The 21,804-nt window shown below is 58.2% G+C and overlaps 1 protein-coding gene and 1 long non-coding RNA gene across 21 annotated transcripts in view; one reads left to right on the top strand and one right to left on the bottom strand.

Annotated features, from left to right (window-relative positions):
- ANO7 (anoctamin 7) overlaps nt 1-21,557 on the bottom strand; it is a 42,253-nt gene extending 20,696 nt beyond the window's left edge. For 2 of the 20 annotated variants that reach the window (XR_013402287.1, XM_077958128.1), the window contains exons 1-10: nt 21,341-21,550; nt 19,865-19,979; nt 18,805-18,868; nt 12,549-12,691; nt 7,092-7,227; nt 6,284-6,449; nt 5,234-5,291; nt 4,262-4,372; nt 3,071-3,236; nt 1,336-1,426 (exon numbers count right to left, since the gene is read on the bottom strand). Coding sequence is in view for 14 of the 20 variants with exons in the window: in XM_077958128.1 (XP_077814254.1) it covers nt 1,336-1,426; nt 3,071-3,236; nt 4,262-4,372; nt 5,234-5,291; nt 6,284-6,449; nt 7,092-7,227; nt 12,549-12,691; nt 18,805-18,868; nt 19,865-19,979; nt 21,341-21,495 (1,205 nt within the window). In the remaining 6 variants the exon portion in view is untranslated. Of the gene's footprint in view, nt 1-1,335; nt 1,427-3,070; nt 3,237-4,261; nt 4,373-5,233; nt 5,292-6,283; nt 6,450-7,091; nt 7,228-12,548; nt 12,692-18,804; nt 18,869-19,864; nt 19,980-21,340 lie in introns of all 20 variants that reach the window. The other 18 variants (XR_013402285.1, XR_013402286.1, XR_013402284.1 and 15 more) reach the window with 15 other exon arrangements.
- LOC114671464 (uncharacterized) lies at nt 12,698-13,695 on the top strand. Its single transcript, XR_003721506.2, has 2 exons — nt 12,698-13,139; nt 13,346-13,695. It is a non-coding gene; the product is annotated as an uncharacterized LOC114671464 (long non-coding RNA).
- Nucleotides 21,558-21,804: the final 247 nt, after the last annotated feature.

Here is a 21,804-nt window from a genome sequence, read left to right as displayed (position 1 = left end):
TTTTTTTTTTTTGAGACGGAGTCTCACTCTGTCGCCCAGGCTGGAGTGCAGTGGCCTGATCTCAGCTCACTGCAAGCTCCGCCTCCCGGGTTCACGCCATTCTCCTGCCTCAGCCTCCCGAGTAGCTGGGACCACAGGCGCCCGCCAGCTCGCCCGGCTAGTTTTTTGTATTTTTTAGTAGAGACGGGGTTTCACTGTGTTAGCCAGGATGGTCTCGATTTCCTGACCTTGTGATCCACCCGTCTCGGCCTCCCAAAGTGCTGGGATTACAGGCTTGAGCCACCGCGCCCGGCCCCAGGCCCAGCATTTCTTAAGAAAATAGTTGTTTTAAAATATATGCCATGACAATGTCTGAGTTAAGTTTCTGAATTTCAGTTCCATGATAAACTAAAACAAAAGCCCAGTCATTTATTATTATTATTATTATTATTTTTTTTTTTTTTGAGACGGAGTCTCGCTCTGTCGCCCAGGCTGGAGTGCTATGGCCGGATCTCAGCTCACTGCAAGCTCCGCCTCCCGGGTCTACACCATTCTCCTGCCTCAGCCCCCCGAGTAGCTGGGACTACAGGCGCCCGCCACCTCGTCCGGCTAGTTTTTTGTATTTTTTAGTAGAGATGGGGTTTCACTGTGTTAGCCAGGATGGTCTCGATCTCCTGACCTCGTGATCCGCCCCTCTCGGCCTCCCAAAGTGCTGGGATTACAGGCTTGAGCCACCGCGCCCGGCCCCAGTCATTTATTATTAAGAAAGCTTACATTATTATAATAAATAAGAATGCCAATAAAATTAGCATGAGAGCACTCCTGCCCATCTGTCAGCCTTGGAGCACTCCTGCCCATCTGTGTCAGTTTTGGAGCACTCCTGTCCATCTGTCAGCCTGGGAGCAGTCCTTTCCATCTGTGTCAGCCTGGGAGCACTCCTGACCACTTAGCCCAGGGGCCTTCCTGTGCACCTGTCAGTCTTGGAGCACTCTTGGCCACCTGTCAGCCCGGGAGCTCTCCTGTCCATCTGTCACCCTGGAGCACTCCTGTCTACCTGTCACCCTGGGAGCACTCCTGTCCTCCTGTCAGCCAGGGAGTGCTCCTGTCCATCTGTCAGCCAGGGAGCGCTCCTGTCCATCTGTCACCCTGGGAGCACTCCGGTCCACCTGCCAGCCTTTCAGCCATGTCCACAAGGCCCTGTGTGACACTCCTGAGGACAGGCATGTGCTCACCTCTCACCTCAATCACTTCAAGCACCAGCTGTCTGCACAGGGCCTCGCACCCGGGGTCCCCCCATCCCACACTCCTCTGGAGGCCCAGCACCAGGCCCCAGAGCTGCGGAGAGGGAACACTCACGTGGGTATATCTGAGAACACCAGGAAGCAGCCCACCAGGAACACCAGTGTGCCCACCACCGCTGCTGGCAGGAGCCAGCCCGTGTAAAACCCTGTAGAGAGGATGGCAGGGGTCCACCATTAGGAACCCGGGCTTGGGGGCCCCCGGTAGGGGTCTACACAGCCATGCTTGTCCCCTAGGGACCACCCTCAGCCCAGCTTGGGGGCTGGGGCCCTACGTGAGGAAGCCAAGAGGTACACAGCTCTCCCTGGCAGCTCTGGCATGGCCCCACCCTTCTGGGCCTCTGCCTCAGACTCTGGACACCCCTACCACATTGACCCCGACACCAGTGCTGCTGGGATTCCAGCCCACCAGGCTCTCCACCTCTGGATGCCCTCTCCTCAGCCAGCTCACTCCAACCAACCTGCCCAGGATGGACAGAGAAGTCCCTCCACGTCCTGCTCACCACAGAAGTGTGGGCCCACCGGTGTTCCAGCCCCAGGGAGACCACAGGTCATTCTGGGTGCCTCCTCCCCACCACCCAACCCCCACCCTGGCCCCTGCCTCATCTGACCACAGCCACAGTCCCTCCGTTACCCCAGGCCCTCAGCTTGTACCCCGACTGCCTCCCATAGGGCTAGTCCAGTCCCGGGCCTGGTGTCCTGTCTCCTGCCTGACTCAGTCCCGGGCCTGGTGTCCTGTCCCCTGCCTGACTCAGTCCCGGGCCTGGTGTCCTGTCCCCTGCCTGACTCAGTCCCGGGCCTGGTGTCCTGTCCCCTGCCTGACTCAGTCCCGGGCCTGGTGTCCTGTCTCCTGCCTCAGTCCCGGGCCTGGTGTCCTGTCCCCTGCCTGACTCAGTCCCGGGCCTGGTGTCCTGTCCCCTGCCTGCCTCAGTCCTGGGCCTGGTGTCCTGTCCCTTGCCTGACTCTGCTGGCCAGAGTGACTGCTGTGAAATGCAAGTCTGCCTGGAGCCCAGATGCAGCCCTGGCCCTGCTTGCCCCCAGCGGCCCTCAGCCTGGCCATGCTGTCCCAGGGTTGCTGCTCTAGGCCCTGAGATGGCCGGGTGAGTCCTGGCACACAGGAGCTGTGCCTCCACCCCAATGCTGTACCCCAACTGCCCTGCCATGCCTGCCGGCCCCACCCGCTGCCCTGGCTGGCTCCATTGTCTGGGTCCACTGTGGGGCTGCGTGTGGGGATGAGAAAGGGCTTTGGAAGTTCTGGGGCACAGGATGAAGGGGCTGGGGCCGACCCAGGATGGGGAAGGGAGGGTGCCAAGAGCTGAGTGGGGTGAGGGCAGCCAGGACCCAGGAGGAAGAGCTCTGGGGTTGCCTGGGCAGATGGGCATCTGGAAGGTGCTGGCCTGCTTGGAGGAGATGAGAGGCTTGGCCTGGACCCAGGCAGGGGTGACCTCCCTAGGATGGAAGTTTCTGGGGAGGCCCCAGGGCCTCGTGGGCCAGTGACAGTCGGGGAGGGAGTCAGGAGAGCCCCCCACCAGCAGAAGGGGTTCTCAGCACTGTTACTGGGGCATTAGGAAGCCAGGGCCCAGCATCATCATGGCACCCAGTTAGAGTGACTAGGCTTGGGGAGAGCCAGGAGGGCAGCCCGGCAGGAGTCAGCCAGGCGAGGCCAAGAGCCGTGCCCACCGTCCAAGCCCCCACACACGCCGCCCTCCAGGGGCATGAACTGGCAAATCGTTACAACCTGAGACCAAGCTGGGGGAGCCCAGGTGGTCTGGGGGGTGGCCGGGGGGACTCACCGAGCCAGGCGAAGTAGAGGGCCACCTTCTCTCCGAAGTACCTGCGCACGTGGTGCAGGGGCTGGTACTTGTACCACTTGCCCCAGCGCGCCCAGTGCTGGTAAAGGACTTGGCGCTGGTTGAGGTGCGGAGCCTGTGGGCCCTCTGGGGGCGTCTTGAAGGGGCCCTGGGGGCGAGAGGACTGTTTGTAGGAGACTCCCCCTGCTTATCCCACTGAGCACTGTTGTAGGTGCGGGGACTTCAGTGTGGGACATGGGCAGATCAGGCCCGGGAGTCTGGGATTGCTTCATGAAGAAAAAATAGAGTAACGTGGAGGGGTGGGCACAGAGTGGTCCAGGAGGACCTCTCCGAGGAGGGGACACGTGTGGTGAGGCCTCTCTGACTCGGGCTGTGAGGGTTCAGGGCAGGGAAGGGGCTGGAGAGGCCACCCTGGGAGAAGCCAGTGGCCTTGGTCCAGGGCCCAGCACCTTCTCTGGGTTGGAGATTCCCCAGGCTGGTGTCCTGTGCTGTGCGTCCTGGGCCCTGGCTGGCGGAAGGAGCCGCCCCAGTGAGGTGGGACACCTGGCATTTCCACACCCACTTTTTCATTTAACCTTCATGACGGCATTGGGGCAGGACTGGCCCCCTGGCCACGCAGCAGTGGGCTCAGGCCTGACCAGGCCCCGGATGCCCTGGCTGCCTGCGAGGCCCCTCCCCTGCTTGACCAAGGGGGAAGGCTCGGGCGGGTCGGGGGGTAAACGGGCTCCTGCTCCCCACGGTGGCTGTTTTCTCAGGGATGATGGTAAGGCTGACAGGAACAGGTGCAGCAGCAGCCGCCCCGGTCAGTGCCCGCTTTGGCATTGCCTCAGTTTACCCAGCTTCTGGAGGGGGATAAGAGACCTCACTGTGTTTCCCAGCAAGAGAAGCTACCCAGAGAGACGGAGCCATAGCACCTAGAGCCCAGGGACTGGCCTTTTCCCGTGTTAGGCCCCACAGTGTGGGCTGCAGTCCACGCAGAGCTGGACCTGAGGCCCTGGACAGGCCACGGGATGGCCTGGTCACATCGCCACGTGTGTGCATTTAGCGTTCTGACTCCTGGGTAGTCACGCCGGCTGACTGTGCCTGCCCCACACCCGCCTCCCCGGGGGCCAGCAGGACCCAAGGGGACTCATCCCCCACGCCCAGGCTGGAGCCCCCAGTCCCCGAACTCACGTCGTGCAGGGGGAAGGCAGCGCTGAGGACACCCTCTGCCAGCAGCTGGTGGATCCCAAGCAGGTTTTTCTTCTCGTGGCCGTACGGGGTCTTGGCCAGGATCTCAAACAGCTGCAGGGGGTGTGGAGGATGGTGCAGGTCACTGATCACGTAATAGAACGGGGATGTCTTAGCTAGCCTGGCTTCAGGCCAAGGCCACGGACGGCCTCCCTTAGCCTTCTGGTGACAATAGCGATCTGATGGATCGTTATTTGTGTCACCACCTCACATGCAGGACGCCCCTGCGCCAGGGTGGCCTCATTCTCCCGCTCGGCAGGCTCGGAGACCTTGACCAGCGCCACACGGCGTGTGGGGGTTGCGTCTGCACCCAAAGCTGGGCCCCCGCCTGGCCAGGCACAGCCCACTCTGAACCCGCACCCTGGGTGACGGCAAACACGGCAGCCTGGGAGTCAGCTGTGTCCAGGGTGTGCCTTCCCCGCTACCTGGGCAGCCCACGTGACTGTCTGTGTGCCCCGTGGTGGTCTGCAGGGCCTCTCCTGGGTAGGCCTGGACTGGCCCTTCCCTCCTGCAGGCCTCAGGAGCAGGCCTCCTGCCAGCGTGCCTTGGCCTTGCCCCACCTGGTGCCGCCCATCCTTGGACGACGCTGCAGGGCGGGTCTGCTCCCAGCCAGCAGGACCCACCCCATCTGGGGCTAGTCTCGGCTGTCCCACGTCTCCATAAAGCCAATATCTATTTTGAGCCCTGGGGTCCCAGAGGAGAACTGGGCCCTTCCCCACCCCTCCCCTATCCCAGACCATGGCCTGCCCTGTGTTTGGAGCTGAGGTCAGCCTCTGAAGTTTCCAAAGCCTCCAGGACCCAGGCCTCAATCCTCTGATCTCAAGCGGGCCTTTCGGCGTCCACGGAGGCTGGGGGCTGGCAGGATCCTCAGAGCCAGGTCAGGGTTTGGGGCCCGCAGCAGGGACCCCCACTCACAATTTGGTGCCTCTTGGTGCTTGTGAAGAAGGTGTCCTGGTTGTCACTCCCGAGGAAGCTGTGGGCATGTGAACGGTGCAGAAGGTTTGGGGCCCAGGTGCTGGTGCACACGCATGAGCACAGGCCTGCGGACACAGCCCTCACCCCAGGAGAAGCAGCTGGCTCCCTGGCAGGTCAGTGGCTCCCAATTTTGCCTTTCACATCCCCAGGAACAGGAGGCCACAGGAGGCCCCCAGATACCCAGAACCCCTCACCACACTCAGGGTGGGGGGGGAAGCAAACTGTGGTCGGGCACAGGGCAGGGCAGTGCAGAGAGGGCCAGGCTGGCCAGGGAGCCCCATCCCCTGTACGGCCCTGAAGCTCCGGCAGGGGCCTGAGGGTGCTCGTGGGCAGTGTGGACAGTGACTGGGCAGGGGTCCTCCCTGGGAAACCAGAATCTTGGGAAGCCATGGGTGGGGCAACACGGAGTGAGACTGAATTTCCCACCAGCCCCAAAAGGAGGCATCCCGTGTGGCAGAAAGGCTGCCTTCGGCAGTGGTCCCCAACAGCGGTCCCTGCCACTTCTGGACTCCCCCAGTCTACAGGCCTGGTGCCATAGTGCAACTGGCTTTGTCTGGTAGTAACGTGTGTGGACGACACACGAGTCGTTTCCAAGAGGGAGCCAGTGTGGGCACAACAGGTCCCTGCTTTCTACCTCAGCAGCTGGGGAGACTGTGATGAGACAGAACCTCCATCGCCCGGGCCCTGAGAGACCGTGGTGAGCAGGTGCCGCACCGACCCACCACACGTGTGCCTGAGCAGGAACTGGACCTTGCGTGTCCAGCCACTGGGCCTTGGGTGGGTATCTGCCCTGCAGCACAACCGCCCTAGCCTGGCCGATGCAGCCGGTCTGGAAACGCAGACACGTGACAAGCGTGCCCACCTGGCCTGATTCCCTGCCAAAAACTCGAGGTGAGGAGAGTCCTGGGGAAGGACCAAGTTCCGCTCACTCATTCACCGACTCCCATTCACTCCTGTTCTTTCCTCTGACTGGCAGGGCCCCCGCCTTACCGTGGCAGCTTGTTCACTCTGAACTGGCAGGAGTAGTACTCGGGGGGCACGTCTGGCACAACTTCCAGCAGGACATTGGGGATGCCCAGCCATGCCAGCAGCTCGGCCGACCAGTTGGAGGCCTGGTTGGGTAACTCCTGGAAGGAAATGTCCGTGGCTCCTCCCACTGCGGAGAGGCAAACACCCCACGTGGGAGTGGAGGTTGTGCAAGTTTGCAAACTGGGCAGTGGGCAAAGGGGCTCCAGCAGAGGGAAGGAGCGCGGTAGACCCTGGGAGAGCCCAGGAGAACCCCTTCCCTTCTCAGGGCCTCAGGCTCCGAGGCCACTTAGCTTGTCAGTTTGTAGCCCAGAGCCCCTCAAGTGGAAAAGGGATGGGAACTGGTGAGCAGCGTGTCTCTGCCACCCGCAGCGGTGAGGGTCAGGCCAGCCAGCACGGTGGGTGGTGGACCCACGTCCAGACTCAAGATGGTCCAGGTCCCTGAGGTCACCTGGAGCCAGCCTTCTCCACCCCACGTCCACAGGCTGGGCCCTCAGCAGGTGGCCTGGTGGGGGTCTGGGCCTGGAGGGGTCAGCTCAGTGCACACACACTGTTCACCCGACCCCATCTCCCACGAACCCACCATGGGGGATGCCACCACCTGCCCTGTTTGCCCGGTGATGTTTCTTGGGGTCTGGTGTTGGGGTGGGTAAGAGGAGCCCTCCCAAGGCTGTCGGCATTGGCAGCTGGATGCAGTGTTTGGGGACCAGTCACCAGTAACCCTGGCTGGGGGGACCTCCAGGCCCACCCTGTCCCCATGTCTCCCGCGTACCTGCAAGGGCAGCTTCAGGCGCAGGTCTTCGGCGTAGTAGCAGAGCACAGCCCAGGAGGCGCTGAGGAGGGTGTAGTGCACTGTGGTGTTCCCATCCTGGACGTCGTGCTGCAGGCACCCAGGGCTCCGTGAGAGCCTGAGGGTGCACATGTGTGTCCATTCGCACTCTTAGGAAAACACTGGCATTTCTGTACCCGTGATAACACCTGACTTTGAATCTCCTATTTGATACATGACACCTGCTCCCGTGGACACGCCTCTGAAAGCTAACCAGGCCTCGACAGCCCCGTTGGGGAGTCGGCCCCAGCAACAGATTCGCTGCAGACAGCACGCTGTTGGGGCTGGCATCACCTGCAGCCTCCCCTAAGGCTAGGGAGAGCCTCGCCCTGCTGGCCAGACCACGCTGACCCACGCCCGCCTCCTGGCTTGAGGGGCAGCACCTCCAGCTTTTGGTTTTCAACAATGAACAGTCGCCTCACCTTTGATCAGTCACCAGGTGTCCATGCACGCTGTGCACGGACACGTTTCCGTGTGTGTGTACATATGGGTGGGCACTATCTATGTTCACATGTGCACGTGTGTGCCAACATGTGACAGGCGCTCCTGGAGCCCGGGGTGGGATCTTCAGTCCAGTGGACAAGTGCCTCCTCTGAGTGCGAAACTGCTTTTCAGCACCACCCCCTTTAGTCCAGTGGCCCTCAGACCTCACAGCCATCTGGGGTTCCCCACGTGCCAAAGCCCCGGCCCCAACTTAGGCGAAATGGAACAGAGTCAAGGGCAGACCCAGGCCCCCGGCTGGCTGTGATGTGCGCTGAGAGCTGAGAATTGTCCTGCAGACCGAAGACCAGGCACACTTTGGGCAACATGCTGGAGCCACTGGCGTCCCCTGCAGTAGTCCCCACTGCCCTCAACTAAAGGGCAAACCTGCCCAAGTCTGGATGATGACCTTGAAAACTCATGGGACCATATCACCCAATTAGCTCTGTGCATAATAAAAGCAGGTGTCTTTCACCTCCACCTGCCAGACACTGAAGCAGATCCAAACTCAGGAGTGGGGGCCGTTAGCTCTGTGTGCTCCATGTGCCAACACCTGAGAAGGCCCCGGAAGGAAGCCAGGGAGAGCGGGGCTGGCAGCATGGGGTCAGGGGGATGTGGCAAGTGGGGGCTGCTCCCTGCGTGTTCTGGACAAGGAGTAGGAAACGTGGGAATGAGAAGGCGGGTGAGGGAAGAAAGGCACGGAAGGCGGAGGGGAGTCGGACGCAGGACTAACTCAGTCCACAGCAGGTTAAAACCAACCAGGACACCATCATGACCACGAGAGCCAGCCAGGACCGGGGAAAGGTGTCTGTCACACACACCACCAGCAGTGGCTAAGTAGCCAGAACAGACAACAAGCTCCTAAGCCTTAATAAGAAAAAGGCAGGTGAGGCCGGACGTGGTGGCTCATGCCTGTGATCCCAGCACTTTGGGAGGCTGAGACAGGCAGATCCCTTGAGGTCCATGACCAGCCTGGCCAACATGGGGTAACCCCATCTCTACTAAAAATACAAAAATTAGCCAGGTATGGTGGTACACACCTGTAGTCCCAGCTACTCAGGAGGCTGAGGCAGGAGAATCACTTGAACCCAGGAGAGAAAGGTTGCAGTGAGCCGAGATCTCACCACTGCTCTCCAGCCTGGGTGACAGAGTCAGACCCTGTCTCAAAAAAAAAAAAAAAGGCAGGTGACTTGGGAGGCTAAGGCAGGCAGACTGCTTGAGCCCAGGAGTTCCAGACCAGCTAGGACCACAAAGTGAGACCTCCTCTCTACAAAAAATACAAAAAATTTGCCGGGCACGGTGGTATGGGCCTGTAGTCCCAGCTACTCAGGAGGCTGAGCTGGGGAGATGGCTTGAGCCTTGAGCCTCGGGAGATTGAGGCTGCTGTGAGCCGTGACTGCACCACTGCACTCCAGCCAGGGCAACAAAATAAGACCCTGTCTCGTTAGGCCGGGCACGATGGCTCATGCCCATAATCCCAGCACTTTGGGAGGCCGAGGCAGGTGGATCACAAAGTCAGGAGTTTGAGACCAGCCTGGCCAACATGGTGAAACCTTGTCTCTATTAAAAATACAAATATGGCCGGGCACGGTGGCTCAAGCCTGTAATCCTAGCACTTTGGGAGGCCGAGACGGGCGGATCACGAGGTTAGGAGATCGAGACCATCCTGGCTAACACGGTGAAACCCCGTCTCTACTAAAAAATACAAAAAACTAGCCGGGCGAGGTGGCGGGCGCCTGTAGTCCCAGCTACTTGGGAGGCTGAGGCAGGAGAATGGCGTGAACCCGGAAGGCGGAGCTTGCAGTGAGCTGAGATCCGGCCACTGCACTCCAGCCTGGGCGACAGAGCGAGACTCCGCCTCAAAAAAAAACAAAAAACAAAAAAACAAATATGAGCCAGGCATGGTGTCAGGTGCCTTGTAGTTCCAGGTACTTGGGAGGCAGAGGCAAGAGAATTGCTTGAAACCGGGAGGTGGAGGTTGCAGTGAGCCGAGATCACACCACTGCACTCCAGCCTGGGCAACAGAGCAAGACTTTGTCTCAAAACAAAAAACAAACAACAACAAAAAAACTCTGTCTCAAAAAAAAAAAAAAAAAAAAAAAAAAAGAAAAAGGCAAGTGACCCAATAGAAAAAAGAGCAAAAGACACAAAAAGGCAATTCACAGTATTGGAAACATAAATGGACCATAAACGTGAAAAATGCTCAACCTGCAGCACTATTCACAATAGCAAAGACATGGAGTCAGCCTCAGTGCCCGTCAGTGGTGGGCTGGATACAGAAAATGTGGTACATATGCACCATGGAATACTATGCAGCCATAAAAAAGAACAAGATCATGTCCTTTGCAGGAATGTGGATGGAGCTAGAGGCTACTATCCTTAGCAAACTAATACAAGAACAGAAAACCAAATACTGTATATTCTCACTTAGAAGTGGGAACCGAATGATGAGAAGTCATGGACACAAAGGGACTAACAGACACTGGGGCTTCCTTGAGGAGGAGGGAGAGGAGCAGAAAAAAATAACTATTGTGTACTAAGCTTAGTACCTGGGTGATGAAATCATCTGTACAACAAACCCCCGTGACATGAGTTTACCAATATAACAACCCTGCACATGTGCCCCCGAACCTAAAGTAAAAGTTAAACAAAACTCTCAACTTCTTTAAGAAGCAGGGGAAATGCAAATTAAAACCTGGTTGAGGCCAGGTGCAGTAGCTCACGCCTGTAATCCCAGCACTTTGGGAAGCCGGGGCGGGCGGATCACCTGAGGTGAGGAGTTCGAGACCAGCCTGGCCAATATGGTGAAACCCCGTCTCTGCTAAAAATACAAAAATTAGCTGGGCATGGTGGCGCACGCCTGTAATCCCACATACTCGAGAAGCTAAGGTAAAAGAATCTCTTGGGCCGGGCGCGGTGGCTCAAGCCTGTAATCCCAGCACTTTGGGAGGCCGAGACAGGCGGATCACGAGGCCAGGAGATCGAGACCATCCTGGCTAACACGGTGAAACCCCGTCTCTACTAAAAAAAAAAAATACAAAAAACTAGCCGGGGCCGGGCGCGGTGGCTCAAGCCTGTAATCCCAGCACTTTGGGAGGCCGAGACGGGCGGATCACGAGGTCAGGAGTTCGAGACCATCCTGGCTAACACGGTGAAACCCCGTCTCTACTAAAAAATACAAAAAACTAGCCGGGCGAGGTGGTGGGCGCCTGTAGTCCCGGCTACTCGGGAGGCTGAGGCAGGAGAATGGCGTAAAAACCCGGGAGGCAGAGCTTGCAGTGAGCTGAGATCCGGCCACTGTACTCCAGCCTGGGCCACAGAGCGAGACTCCATCTCAAAAAAAAAAAAAAAAACTAGCCGGGCAAGGTGGCGGGTGCCTGTAGTCGCAGCTACTCAGGAGGCTGAGGCAGGAGAATGGCGTAAACCTGGGAGGCGGAGCTTGCAGTGAGCTGAGATCCGGCCACTGCACTCCAGCCTGGGCGACAGAGCGAGACTCCATCTCAAAAAAAAAAAAAAAAAAAGAATCTCTTGAACCCGGGAGGTGGAGGTTGCAGTGAGCCGAGATCTCACCATTGCTCTCCAGCCTGGGAAACAGAGTGAGACTCTCTCTCAAAAACAAACAAACAAACACACAAGCACACAAGCCATGGTGAGCCACAACCACATCCCAACTGATGGGTAAAACTTTAAAAGTCTGCAGTACCAAGTGTTGAGAAGATACAAAGCAAGGGGCCTCAGGCCACTGCTGATGGTGGAAGCGGGGCCACCACATGGGGAGTGGTGTGGCCATCCATCTGCACATGCCTCAGCCCAGCACCCCTGCTCCCAGGAGCAGTTCCCGCCCACGGGCACAGGGATACACGACACCTGTGTGCGTGCGCACACACAAATGAATTTACAGTAGCTGATTTTCATAATCGTCCCAGACTGGGAACGACTCAAATGCCCATTCTCACAGCATCCATAAGCAAAGACTGGCATTCGCACGCACAGCTGCCTGCGGCAAGGCAAGGGCGGGGCCCGGAGCAGCAGTCACGACCCCGCCCGTGATTCAGCTCTGCCAATCTCAGACAAAGCCAGGCTGCATTGCTTGATGATATCAAATTGGCACTAAAATGGTAAAGAAACCCCAAGTGTGATGAACTTAAAACTCAAGATTGATTACTCTGTGGAGAGGGAGGGGACAGGTGAGAGCACAGCGTGCTCCTAGGGACAGAGGAAGCTGGTCAGAGGAGGGCGGAGAAGGAAGGAGCCGTGTGGACAGACCTGGCAATGAGCGGGGAACACAGCAGGGTGAGAGCTGGGCTCTGCACCCCAATCCCCAGCTGCCCCAAGCCCTGCCTGTGCATGCCTGTGCCCACACACCCAGCATCCTCATGCCTAGTTCCTGTTTCTCATGCTCCCTGGACCTGTTGCTTAAATGATTCTCAGTGGTACCTCCCATTATCACCGAAAACAAACACGTGAAAGGACTTTTTAAGCTGTTAATTCGATAAGCACACAGAGTCATAAACACAAATGATGTTTTGTGGATGGCCACACCACTCCCCATGTGGTGGCCCCGCTTCCACCATCAGCAGTGGCCTGAGGCCCCTTGCTTTGTATCTTCTCAACACTTGGTACTGCAGACGACACAAAAGCTTTGATGCTGGAGGTGGGACACATGAATGGCAAAGGTAGTGTGAGAGTTTTCAGGTGACCCTGAGGGCTCCGGCCTCTGAGACAGCTGAGTGTACCAGGAGGGATTCATGTTTACCCCGCCCTCTGGACAGCAGCTCCCCATGGTGGGTGGCAGGGGGGCGGGGGGGCTGATCTGCTCTGGGGCTCTGGACACCATGCCCTCAGGCCTCATGCAGCAAGGTAATGGGTCACCGAGTGAATGCAGGGCCTAGGGCCTTGCCCACGACCGCCTCCACGTACCCGGTCTACATGCAGCCCAGCCGCACGAAGATTATCCAGAAAAGTCTCCCGCCAGGTCCTGTGCGTGTCTGTTCTGTCCCGGGAGGCACTGTTCTGCTGCCAGTCTAGCTTCAGGTCCTCCTCCCAAACAAGGACAAAGTCTGCTAGGAACCAACAGGGACAGAGGCGGAAGCCTGGCTAAGTGGCAGTGGCCGGCCCGGGGAAGGGCTGCCAGCATCCTAGCCGGGACGCAATGGGGAGCCAGGCACTTGGACACTCGGGGCCAGTTCCTTCCGGGTCCCCTCTCTGATCCCAGCCAGGGCTAGGAGGACTCAGGGAGCACTTCCAGGTTCCAGGAAAGCCCTGCATTGGCCTGAGTGGGGAACGGAGGCCTGGAGAGGAGTTGGGTGTGGCCCTCTGAGACCCCTGCCGGGTGAGTCCCAAACTCCTAAAGGGGTCTTTAAGGACTTCAGGTGCAAGGCACTGTCAGACTTCCCTTCCTGCCACAGAGAATCATCAACGCTGGAGAAAGTTTCTGAAGCCCCTGATTTTCTGGCATGAGACAGCAATGGATGCTGGGCTCAGGCCCTCCAGAGAAGAGGAGCGTGTGAGGTGAGCCTTCCCTTCACTTCTTCCTGGGGTCCTTTCCCAAACCACAGGCAGGGCAATAGAGCCCAAGCAGAGGCGTTGGTGGGCGAAGCGAATGGGCGTCCGAATTAGGTGCTGCTAAGGGGGCTGGACCTTGGGAAGAAGACAGAGCCACCGGGTCTGTGAGAAAGTCCCCCAAGCCCTTGGAGCACCAAGCTATTCACACACAGGCAGCTGCTGGAGGCCAATGGCTGACAAAGATTCCAGAGGATACACAGGGCTGGGGAATCTGAGCTCCAGCTGGAACACCCTGGTCATCCAGCAGAGACTCGCAGGCCATACCCAAGGAGTGAGGACGATGGAGTCTCCCCTTATCTGCAGGGGATACATTCCAAGACCCCAGTGGATGCCTGAAACTGTGCAGAGTACCAAACCTATATGTACTGTCTTTCCCTATCCCTACCTATAATATGTACCTACCTATGATATACCTATGATGAACTTCCTACGGTGAAAGTTAATTTATGAATTAGGTAAAGTAAGAGATGAAAATAACTAATAATAAAATAGAATTATAACAGAATACTGTAGTACAAGTTATGTGAATGTGGGCATTCTGTCTCTCTCTTTTTTAATATCTTATTGTGGCTGGACTTGGTGGCTCACGCCTGTAATCCCAGCACTTTGGGAGGCTGAGGCAGCTGGATCACCTGAGGTCAGCAATTCAAGACCAGCCTGGCCAACATGGTGAAACCGTGTCTCTACTAAAAATAGAAAAATCAGCCAGGCGTGGTGGCAGGTGCTTGTAATCCCAGCTATTCAGGGGGTGGCGGGGGGAGGGGGTGAGGGGGGGCAGGTGAGGCAGGAGAATCATGTGAACCCAGGAGGTGGAGGTTGCAGTGAGCCTAGATCACACCACGGCACTCCAGCCTGGGCGACAAAGTGAGACTCCATCCCCAAAAAAAGAAAAAAAAAGAGGCCGGGCATGGTGGGTCCCGCCTGTAATCTCAGCACTTTGGGAGGCTGAGGTGGGCGGATCATGAGGTCAGGAGATCGAGACCATCCTGGCTAACACAGTGAAACCCCGTCTCTACTAAAAATACAAAAACAAAATTAGCCGGACATGGCCGTGGTCACCTGTAGTCCCAGCTACTCAGGAGGCTGAGGCAGGAGAATGGCGTGAACTCAGGAGGTGGAGCTTGCAGTGAGCTGAGAACATGCCACTGCACTCTAGCCTGGGCAAGAGAGTGAAACTCCATCTTAAAAAAAAAAAAAAGGGCCGGGCGCGGTGGCTCAAGCCTGTAATCCCAGCACTTTGGGAGGCCGAGGCGGGTGGATCACGAGGTCAGGAGATCAAGACCATCCTGGCTAACATGGTGAAACCCCGTCTCTACTAAAAATACAAAAAACTAGCCGGGCGTGGTGGCGGGCGCCTGTAGTCCCAGCTACTCGGGAGGCTGAGGCAGGAGAATGGCGTGAACCTGGGAGGCGGAGCTTGCAGTGAGCCGAGATCGCGCCACTGCACTCCAGCCTAGGTGACACAGCGCGAGACTCCGTCTCAAAAAAAAAAAAAAAAAAAGGGGGGCTGGGCGCGGTGGCTCAAGCCTGTAATCCCAGCACTTTGGGAGGCCGGGACGGGCGGATCACGAGGTCAGGAGATCGAGACCATCCTGGCGAACACGGTGAAACCCCGTCTCTACTAAAAAAATACAAAAAAAGTAGCCGGGCGAGGCGGCGGGCGCCTGTAGTCCCAGCTACTCGGGAGGCTGAGGCAGGAGAATGGCATAAACCCGGGGGGCGGAGCTTGCAGTGAGCTGAGATCTGGCCACTGCACTCCAGCCCGGGCGACAGAGCCAGACTCCGTCTCAAAAAAAAAAAAAAAAAAAAGGGAAATAAGTAATTTCTATACACCTATGACACACAGGCAGTGAAATTTTCCAAGTAATGCTATTTGGAATACATCTACTAAAAGATAGGAAAGCTCTCATAAAAGCAGCAAAAAAGAAATTAAAGGCCAGGTGCTGTGGCTCACGCCTGTAATCCCAGCACTTTGGGAGGCCAAGGCGGGCAGATCACCTTAAGTCAGGAGTTTGAGAAGTCAGCCTGATCAACTTGAAGAAACCACGTCTCTACTAAAAATACAAAATTAGCCGGGCATGGTGGCAGGTGCTTGTAATCCCAGCTACTCAGGAGGCTGAGGCTAGAGATCACTTGAACCTGGGAGGCAGAGGTTGCAGTGAGCCGAGATTGCGCCCCTGCACTCCAGCCTGGGGCACAGAGCGAGACTCCGTCTCAAAAAAAAAGATTGTATCTTGGGAGGTGCCAGTCTTGGAATGAAGGGTGGGGAGCTTCTGGTAGGAGTGGTAGGAGGAGATGTCGTCTGAGGGCCTGGTGGGGTTGGGAGGGAGGGGTGGGCCCATGGCCACGCATGCAGCTGCGAGGATGACTTAAGCCTCACACACACAGAGGGGGCGTGTGGAGGATTCTGAGAAAATAAGGGCTGTCTACGTTTTAAAAAACCATCTTAGGCCGGGCGTGGTGGCTCACGCTTATAATCCCAGTACTTTGGGAGGTCGAGACAGGTGGATCACCTGAGGTCAGGAGTTCAAGAACTGCCTGACCAAAATGGCGAAACCCCGTCTCTACTAAAAACACAAAAATTAGCCGGGCGTGGTGGTGTGCACCTGTAGTCCCAGCTACTCAGGAGGCTGAGGCAGGAGAATAGCTTGAACCCAGGAGGCGGAGCTTGCAGGGAGCCGAGATCACACCACTGCACTCCAGCCTGGGTGACAGAGTGAGACTCCATCTCAAAGAAAACAAAATCAAGTGGTGGGCCAGATTAGGCTTGCCCTAGAATGAACACGGCTCTGGTCCAGCTCCCAAAGCTTAAAAGTAAGATCCTAAATGGATCAAACTGTTCTAAGAAACTTAACTGAGGCCGGGAGCGGTGGCTCAAGCCTGTAATCCCAGCACTTTGGGAGGCCGAGACGGGCGGATCACGAGGTCAGGAGATCGAGACCATCCTGGCTAACAGGGTGAAACCCCGTCTCTACTAAAAAATACAAAAAGCTAGCCGGGCGAGGTGGCAGGCGCCTGTAGTCTCAGCTACTCGGGAGGCTGAGGCAGGAGAATGGCATAAACCCAGGAGGCGGAGCTTGCAGTGAGCTGAGATCCCACCACTGCACTCCAGCCTGGGCGACAGAGCGAGACTCCGTCTCAAAAAAACAAACAAACAAAAAACAAAAAACAAAAACATAAATGAAAACAAACAAACAAAACCCAAACAAACAAAAAACCATCTTAACCACATTTACGTGTCCAGGTCATTGGTACTAAGGACACTGACATTCTTCTGTGCCATCACCACCATCCATCTCCACTGAACCCCTACGCCCATGAAGCACCAACTCCCCCTCCCCTCCCCAGCCCCTGCCCCTGGCACCCACCAGTCTACCTTCTCTATGAATTTGACTCTCTGGGGACCTCATATAAGTGGAATCACATTTGTCCTTTTGCGACTGGCTGATTTCACGTAGCGTAATGTCCTCAAGGCTCATCCTCGTTGTAGCCTGTGTCAGAATTTCCTGCCTTTTTATGGCTGAATAAATCCGTTGAAGTACCACATTTTGCTTACCTAGTTGTCTGTAGGTGGACACGTGGATGGCTTCCACCCTGATATGGGCTGAACTAAGTTTCCCCAAAATTTGTATATCAAAGCCCCACCCCTCAATCCTCAGAATGAAACTGTATTTGGAGATTAGGTCATTAAAGACCCATGATGGCTATTAGGGTGGGCCCTAATCCATGACAGCTGGTGTCCTTATAAGAGGAAGAGACCCCGGGGGTGTGAGGACACAGGGAGAAGGCGTGTCTGCAAAAGCCAAAGAGAGGCCTCCAAGCCACCAGCCCTGTCTCACCCTCACCTCGGACTTCAGCCCCCAGAGTGTGAGAAAGGAAAGTTCTGCCATCTAAGCCCCACAGGTTGTGGTACTTTTTTTTTCTTGGAGCTGGAGTTTTGCTCTTGTTGCCCAGGCTGGAGCGCAACGGCGCGACCTCGGTTCACTGTGACCTCCGCCTCTTGGGTTCAAGCGATTCTCCTGCCTCAGCCTCCCGAGTAGCTAGGATTACAGGCATGTACCACCACGCCTGGCTAATTTTGTAGTTTCAGTAGAGACAGGGTTTCTCCATATTGATAGGGCTGGTCTCAAACTCCCGATCTCAGGTGATCCACCCACCTCGGCCTCCCAAAGTGCTGGGATTACAGGCGTGAGCCACTGTGCCTGGCCCAGGCTGTGGTACTTCTTATGACAGTCCCGGCAGACTAATGCATGCCTTCCAGCTACCGTGAATGATGCTGCGGCTGTACAGTATCTCCCGGGGGCCCACATCCCATGCTTGTGGGTGCTCATCCAGGGAGGACGTGCTGGCTCTTATGGGAACTCTGTGCTGAATTCTCTGAGCAACTGCTGTTTTCCTCAGTTTTCCAGTTGCACCATGTTACATTCCCTCCAGCAATGCACAAGTGAGCCAGTTTCTGCTCATCCTCATCAACACTTGTGATTTTTTTTTTTTTTTTTTTTTTTTTGAGATGGAGTCTCGCTCTGTCGCCCAGGCTGGAGTGCAGTGGCGCGATCTCGGCTCACTGCAAGCTCCGCCTCCCGGGTTCACGCCATTCTCCTGCCTCAGCCTCCCGAGTAGCTGGGACTACAGGCGCCCACAACCGCGCCCGGCTAATTTTTTGTATTTTTAGTAGAGACAGGGTTTCACCGTGGTCTCGATCTCCTGACCTTGTGATCCGCCCGCCTCGGCCTCCCAAAGTGCTGGGATTACAGGCGTGAGCCACCGCGCCCGGCCGTGATTTTTTTTTTTTTTTTTGAGATGGAGTCTCACTCTGTCGCCCAGGCTGGAGTGCAGTGGCGCGATCTCAGCTCACTGCAAGCTCCGCCTCCCGGGTTCATGCCATTCTCCCGCCTCAGGCTCCCAAGTAGCTGGGACTAAAGGCACCCGCCACCACACCCAGCTAATTTTTTGTATTTTTAGTAGAGACGGGGTTTCACTGTGTTAGCCAGGATGGTCTCAATCTCCTGATCTCATGATCCACCCACCTCGGCCTCCTAAAGTGCTGGGATTACAGGCGTGAGTCACCGCACCCGGCTGATTTTTTTTTAAGTAGTAGCCATCCTGGTGGGAGGAGGTTAGGGTCTCTCTGGGACTGAGGGGACAGCAGGGTGGGTGGGGTGGGTGCTGGGAGCCTGGGCGGTGCTGGTGCAATCCCCTGGGAGTCGGTGGTAGCTCCAGGCAGACAGAGGCAGTGGGTTGGGGGTGGATCAAAGAGAGTTTGAAGGTATAAAAGGGGTGGAGTGCAAGAGATAAGAGTCAGAAATGACCTGAGTTGTGGCTGAACAGCTGGAGGATGGTAGAGGGGACGGGAGCAGGAGGGAGGGGGCCGCCCTGTCTGCTCTCCAGAGCCCTCCTGGCCCCACCCCATCAGTAGGGAGCCCCCTTTCCTGCTGTTCTTCCTGCTATGGTTTGCTCACCCCGAGGCCCTCACCCCAGTGCCCCATCCCCAAGCAACTGGCCCCAGAGTGTCCTGGTTACTGAGGAGGCCACCCCCGGCCTGCTGCACCACTGGGGTGCCCCCACCCTCAGGACCAACACGGGTGTGGTACAGATGCTGGGAGGGGCTCACCAATCCGGGGCTTGGCAGGGCTCCCAGCTCCAGCTCTGCAGGCGGCCGCTTGCTGTCCACCTGGCTGGAAGGCACGGAGGATGGAGGAGCATATCAACATCTGCCCACGATGACTACTCCAACCCACCCCACCCTGCAGCCGTCCTCGCCTCCAACCCGTCCCTGCCCTGCCCCAGAACACTCAGGACCACAGAAGAGTGTGTGGCGGGTGGGAAGGGGTGGAGGTTGGCGGGGGGAAGCACAGGTGCGGGGAGTGGCAGGCAGGGCCAGAGGGCACCACCAGCCCCGGGCCTCCAGCCGGCTCCCCTCCTCCTCAGGCCAGGCCCATGGCAAGGGTCAGGTTGGCGGGAAGCATGGCCAGGACCAGGGGTGCCTGCCCTGCTGGCCTCCAGGGGCAGAGGGGAGCCGGACTGCTCCCAAAGTGGCCCTGAGGACAGAGGTGGCCATGGCGACCGAGAACGTCTAGATGCTCGAGGTGAGAGGCCCTGCCCCCTCCCTAGAGGCTCATCTCAGCTGTGCTTGGGGCAGCAGGAAGGGGCCCCATGTCCACCCGTAGGCTGCTGGGGCAGATGTGTGGCCCAGAAGAACCAGGAAGAGGGCCCTCCACGGCCAGGGCCACCAGCATGGCCTTGAAGGCCCGGGACTCAGCCTCTCCCCACAGGCTCACAGCGCATCCATACCCTTCTAGTGATGAGGTGGAGCCCTACAGATGGACCTGGGTGCTGCTGTGGCTCTGCACTGACTGGGACTGGCCCCACAGGGAGGGCCCTGCCCTGGTCTTGCCTTTGCCTGGCCGGGCCCCCCTTACCCTCCTGGGGCTCCTGTCTGAACACCAGTGGGTTCTGCTCAGTTCTCTGCAGCCAGGCCAGGCCAGGCGGGCGGTGATCTGACTGTGTGTGTTGAGGACAGGGTGGCGAGGGCTTGGGGGTTGCCAGGGGATGCAGGGGAAACATGGTGATGCCCATCCACCCCCAAAGGCTCTGGGCCCAGGGTGGGGACATAGACCCAGGCAGCGGAGGACCTCCCAAGTCGCACCACGGTCTCCTGGGCGCTGTGTTACCTCCGAGGTGTGGGCTGTGCTCCCGTAAGGGCCCCTATTCTCTGCCTCAGGGGGGCTCACATTGATCAGGACGGTGTTGTCCTCTTCCTGGGCCCGCCGCCGCAGCATCCTGCTCCTGCACCCGCCAAGGTTGGGTGGGGACGGGGGTCAGAGAGGAGATGCGTGAGACCCACCCCTGGAGCCACCACACTGCCTGCAGTGAGCTCACTTTACAGACTTGACTCAGAGTAGAATGGGGCCGTGCAGGCCCGGCAGACTCCTGGCCATGAGCACGTGGAGAACCTCCTAGCCCGTCACTAGTTCCAGGGAGAAACCAGTGCTGGGGAGGGAGTGTCTGGCAGGCCTGGCACAGCAGGCGTCTGTCCGTCTGTCCATCCAGTGAGTGCCCGTGTCCCCCAGTCCTGAATACCGTCCACTCTGCCTGGGTACTCAGTGGAGCCTGAGAAGGCCCAGAAAGGTGGGCCTGGAGTACAGACAACCCTCCCTCTCTTATCTCTAGGGTGGGGCTATGTGAGCCGGGGACAGGCAACCCTCAAGTCGCCTGCCTTCGCTCATGGCCTGAGGACCCGATGCCAGGACCCCGAGGCCCTGAGCTCCCCAGCAAGGTGGGCCTGATGGAGCCCGGCCTCACTCCTCTTGGGCGTCCCAGCTTCCTCCCGCACCTTAGCCCCAGGGGTCTCTCTCTGTGGGAGGACAGATGCTGTGGCTCCCAGTCTTGGGCTGGCAAAACGGGGCCAAAAGCATGACATCTGTGGCCCTGGAGGGAGGGGTTTCGAGCTGGGGCTGGCGTTTTGAGCTGCGATAATGACCGGAGGGTGTGACCGTGGAGGCACCACAGGAGGTCGGAGGGGGTGACCTTCTAGTCCTACCCTTCACTTCGGATTAGCAGAGGCCCCGAGAGACAGAGACTGAGCGCGGACCACCTGCGCCTGCCCCTGAAGCCCAAGCCAGGTCTCAGTGTTAGGACTCAGCCCCGGCCCCAGGCTGGGAGCCTCACTATGGACCAAGGGGTGTTCCTGGAGGAGAGTCCCCGAGGAGTTTCGGCCACCCCTCAGCCCCCCGCCCCCATCCCGCTGTGGTGGGCACCCCTCAGCCCCCCGTGCCCCATCCCGCTGTTTCGGCCACCGCTCAGCCCCCCGTGCCCCCATCCCGCTGTGGTGGGCAGGCGGGCCCCTCCTCAGAGCTCTCTGCAGAAAGAATGGGGGATGCCCCCACCCCAGCGAAGGGACCTGCTCCATGGGGGAGTCCCTGGGCAGGCAGGAAACCAACCCTGGGTGTGCCCTGTCCAGAGCCGCAGTGAGCGTGTGTCCCTCCTTGTGCCCCATGGGGCTCTGGGGACCAGGGCGGGCCCTGGCACTGCCTCCCCACAGGCCAGGGTGTGTGAAGGTCCTGGTGGGCTGGGGTGCCGCCCTGCCTCCCCAGAGTCCAACGCTCCACCTTCTCCCCGTGGCCCGCACGTCTAGGCTGGGTCCTCACCTGGCACAGTGGCTTCCAGAAGAGGCCTCGGAGGTCATAGCCCACCTCTCAACGTGAGCCTGGTCTTGGCAGTAGAGTCCAGGCACCACTACGGGACAGAGGGTGGGGAGGGGCAGCCCTTGGAGCCCCGCCCAGGCAGTGGCAGCCACTCGCATGCCCTCTCCTTGCCTGCACGTGGGCCAGGAAGCAGGCAGGGGAGGGGCCCAGCACAGCTGGCCGGGGAAAGGCTTCCTGGCTCCTGGAGCAGGATCTATCTTTGTTTAAAAAGGGGGTGTGGGGCTCAGAGCTGCAAACGGAGGCAGCGCACTGGGCTGGGCTTTCACACACCCGCATGCAAATGCTGCCGCGCTCCTGGGATCCTTATTTGCTTAGAGATTTCAGGGCTGGCTTCAGCTGTCATAACTGCTGCCTTGGAGGGTCACGGGGAGGTGGGATTCCGCAGGAACAGCCACAGGTGCCACCTC

This window comes from Macaca mulatta, chromosome 12 (genome assembly GCF_049350105.2).
Source record: "Macaca mulatta isolate MMU2019108-1 chromosome 12, T2T-MMU8v2.0, whole genome shotgun sequence".
NCBI lineage: Eukaryota > Metazoa > Chordata > Mammalia > Primates > Cercopithecidae > Macaca > Macaca mulatta.
Note: the sequence above shows the minus strand (reverse complement) of the source record. Positions and strands in the feature narration are given on the sequence as shown.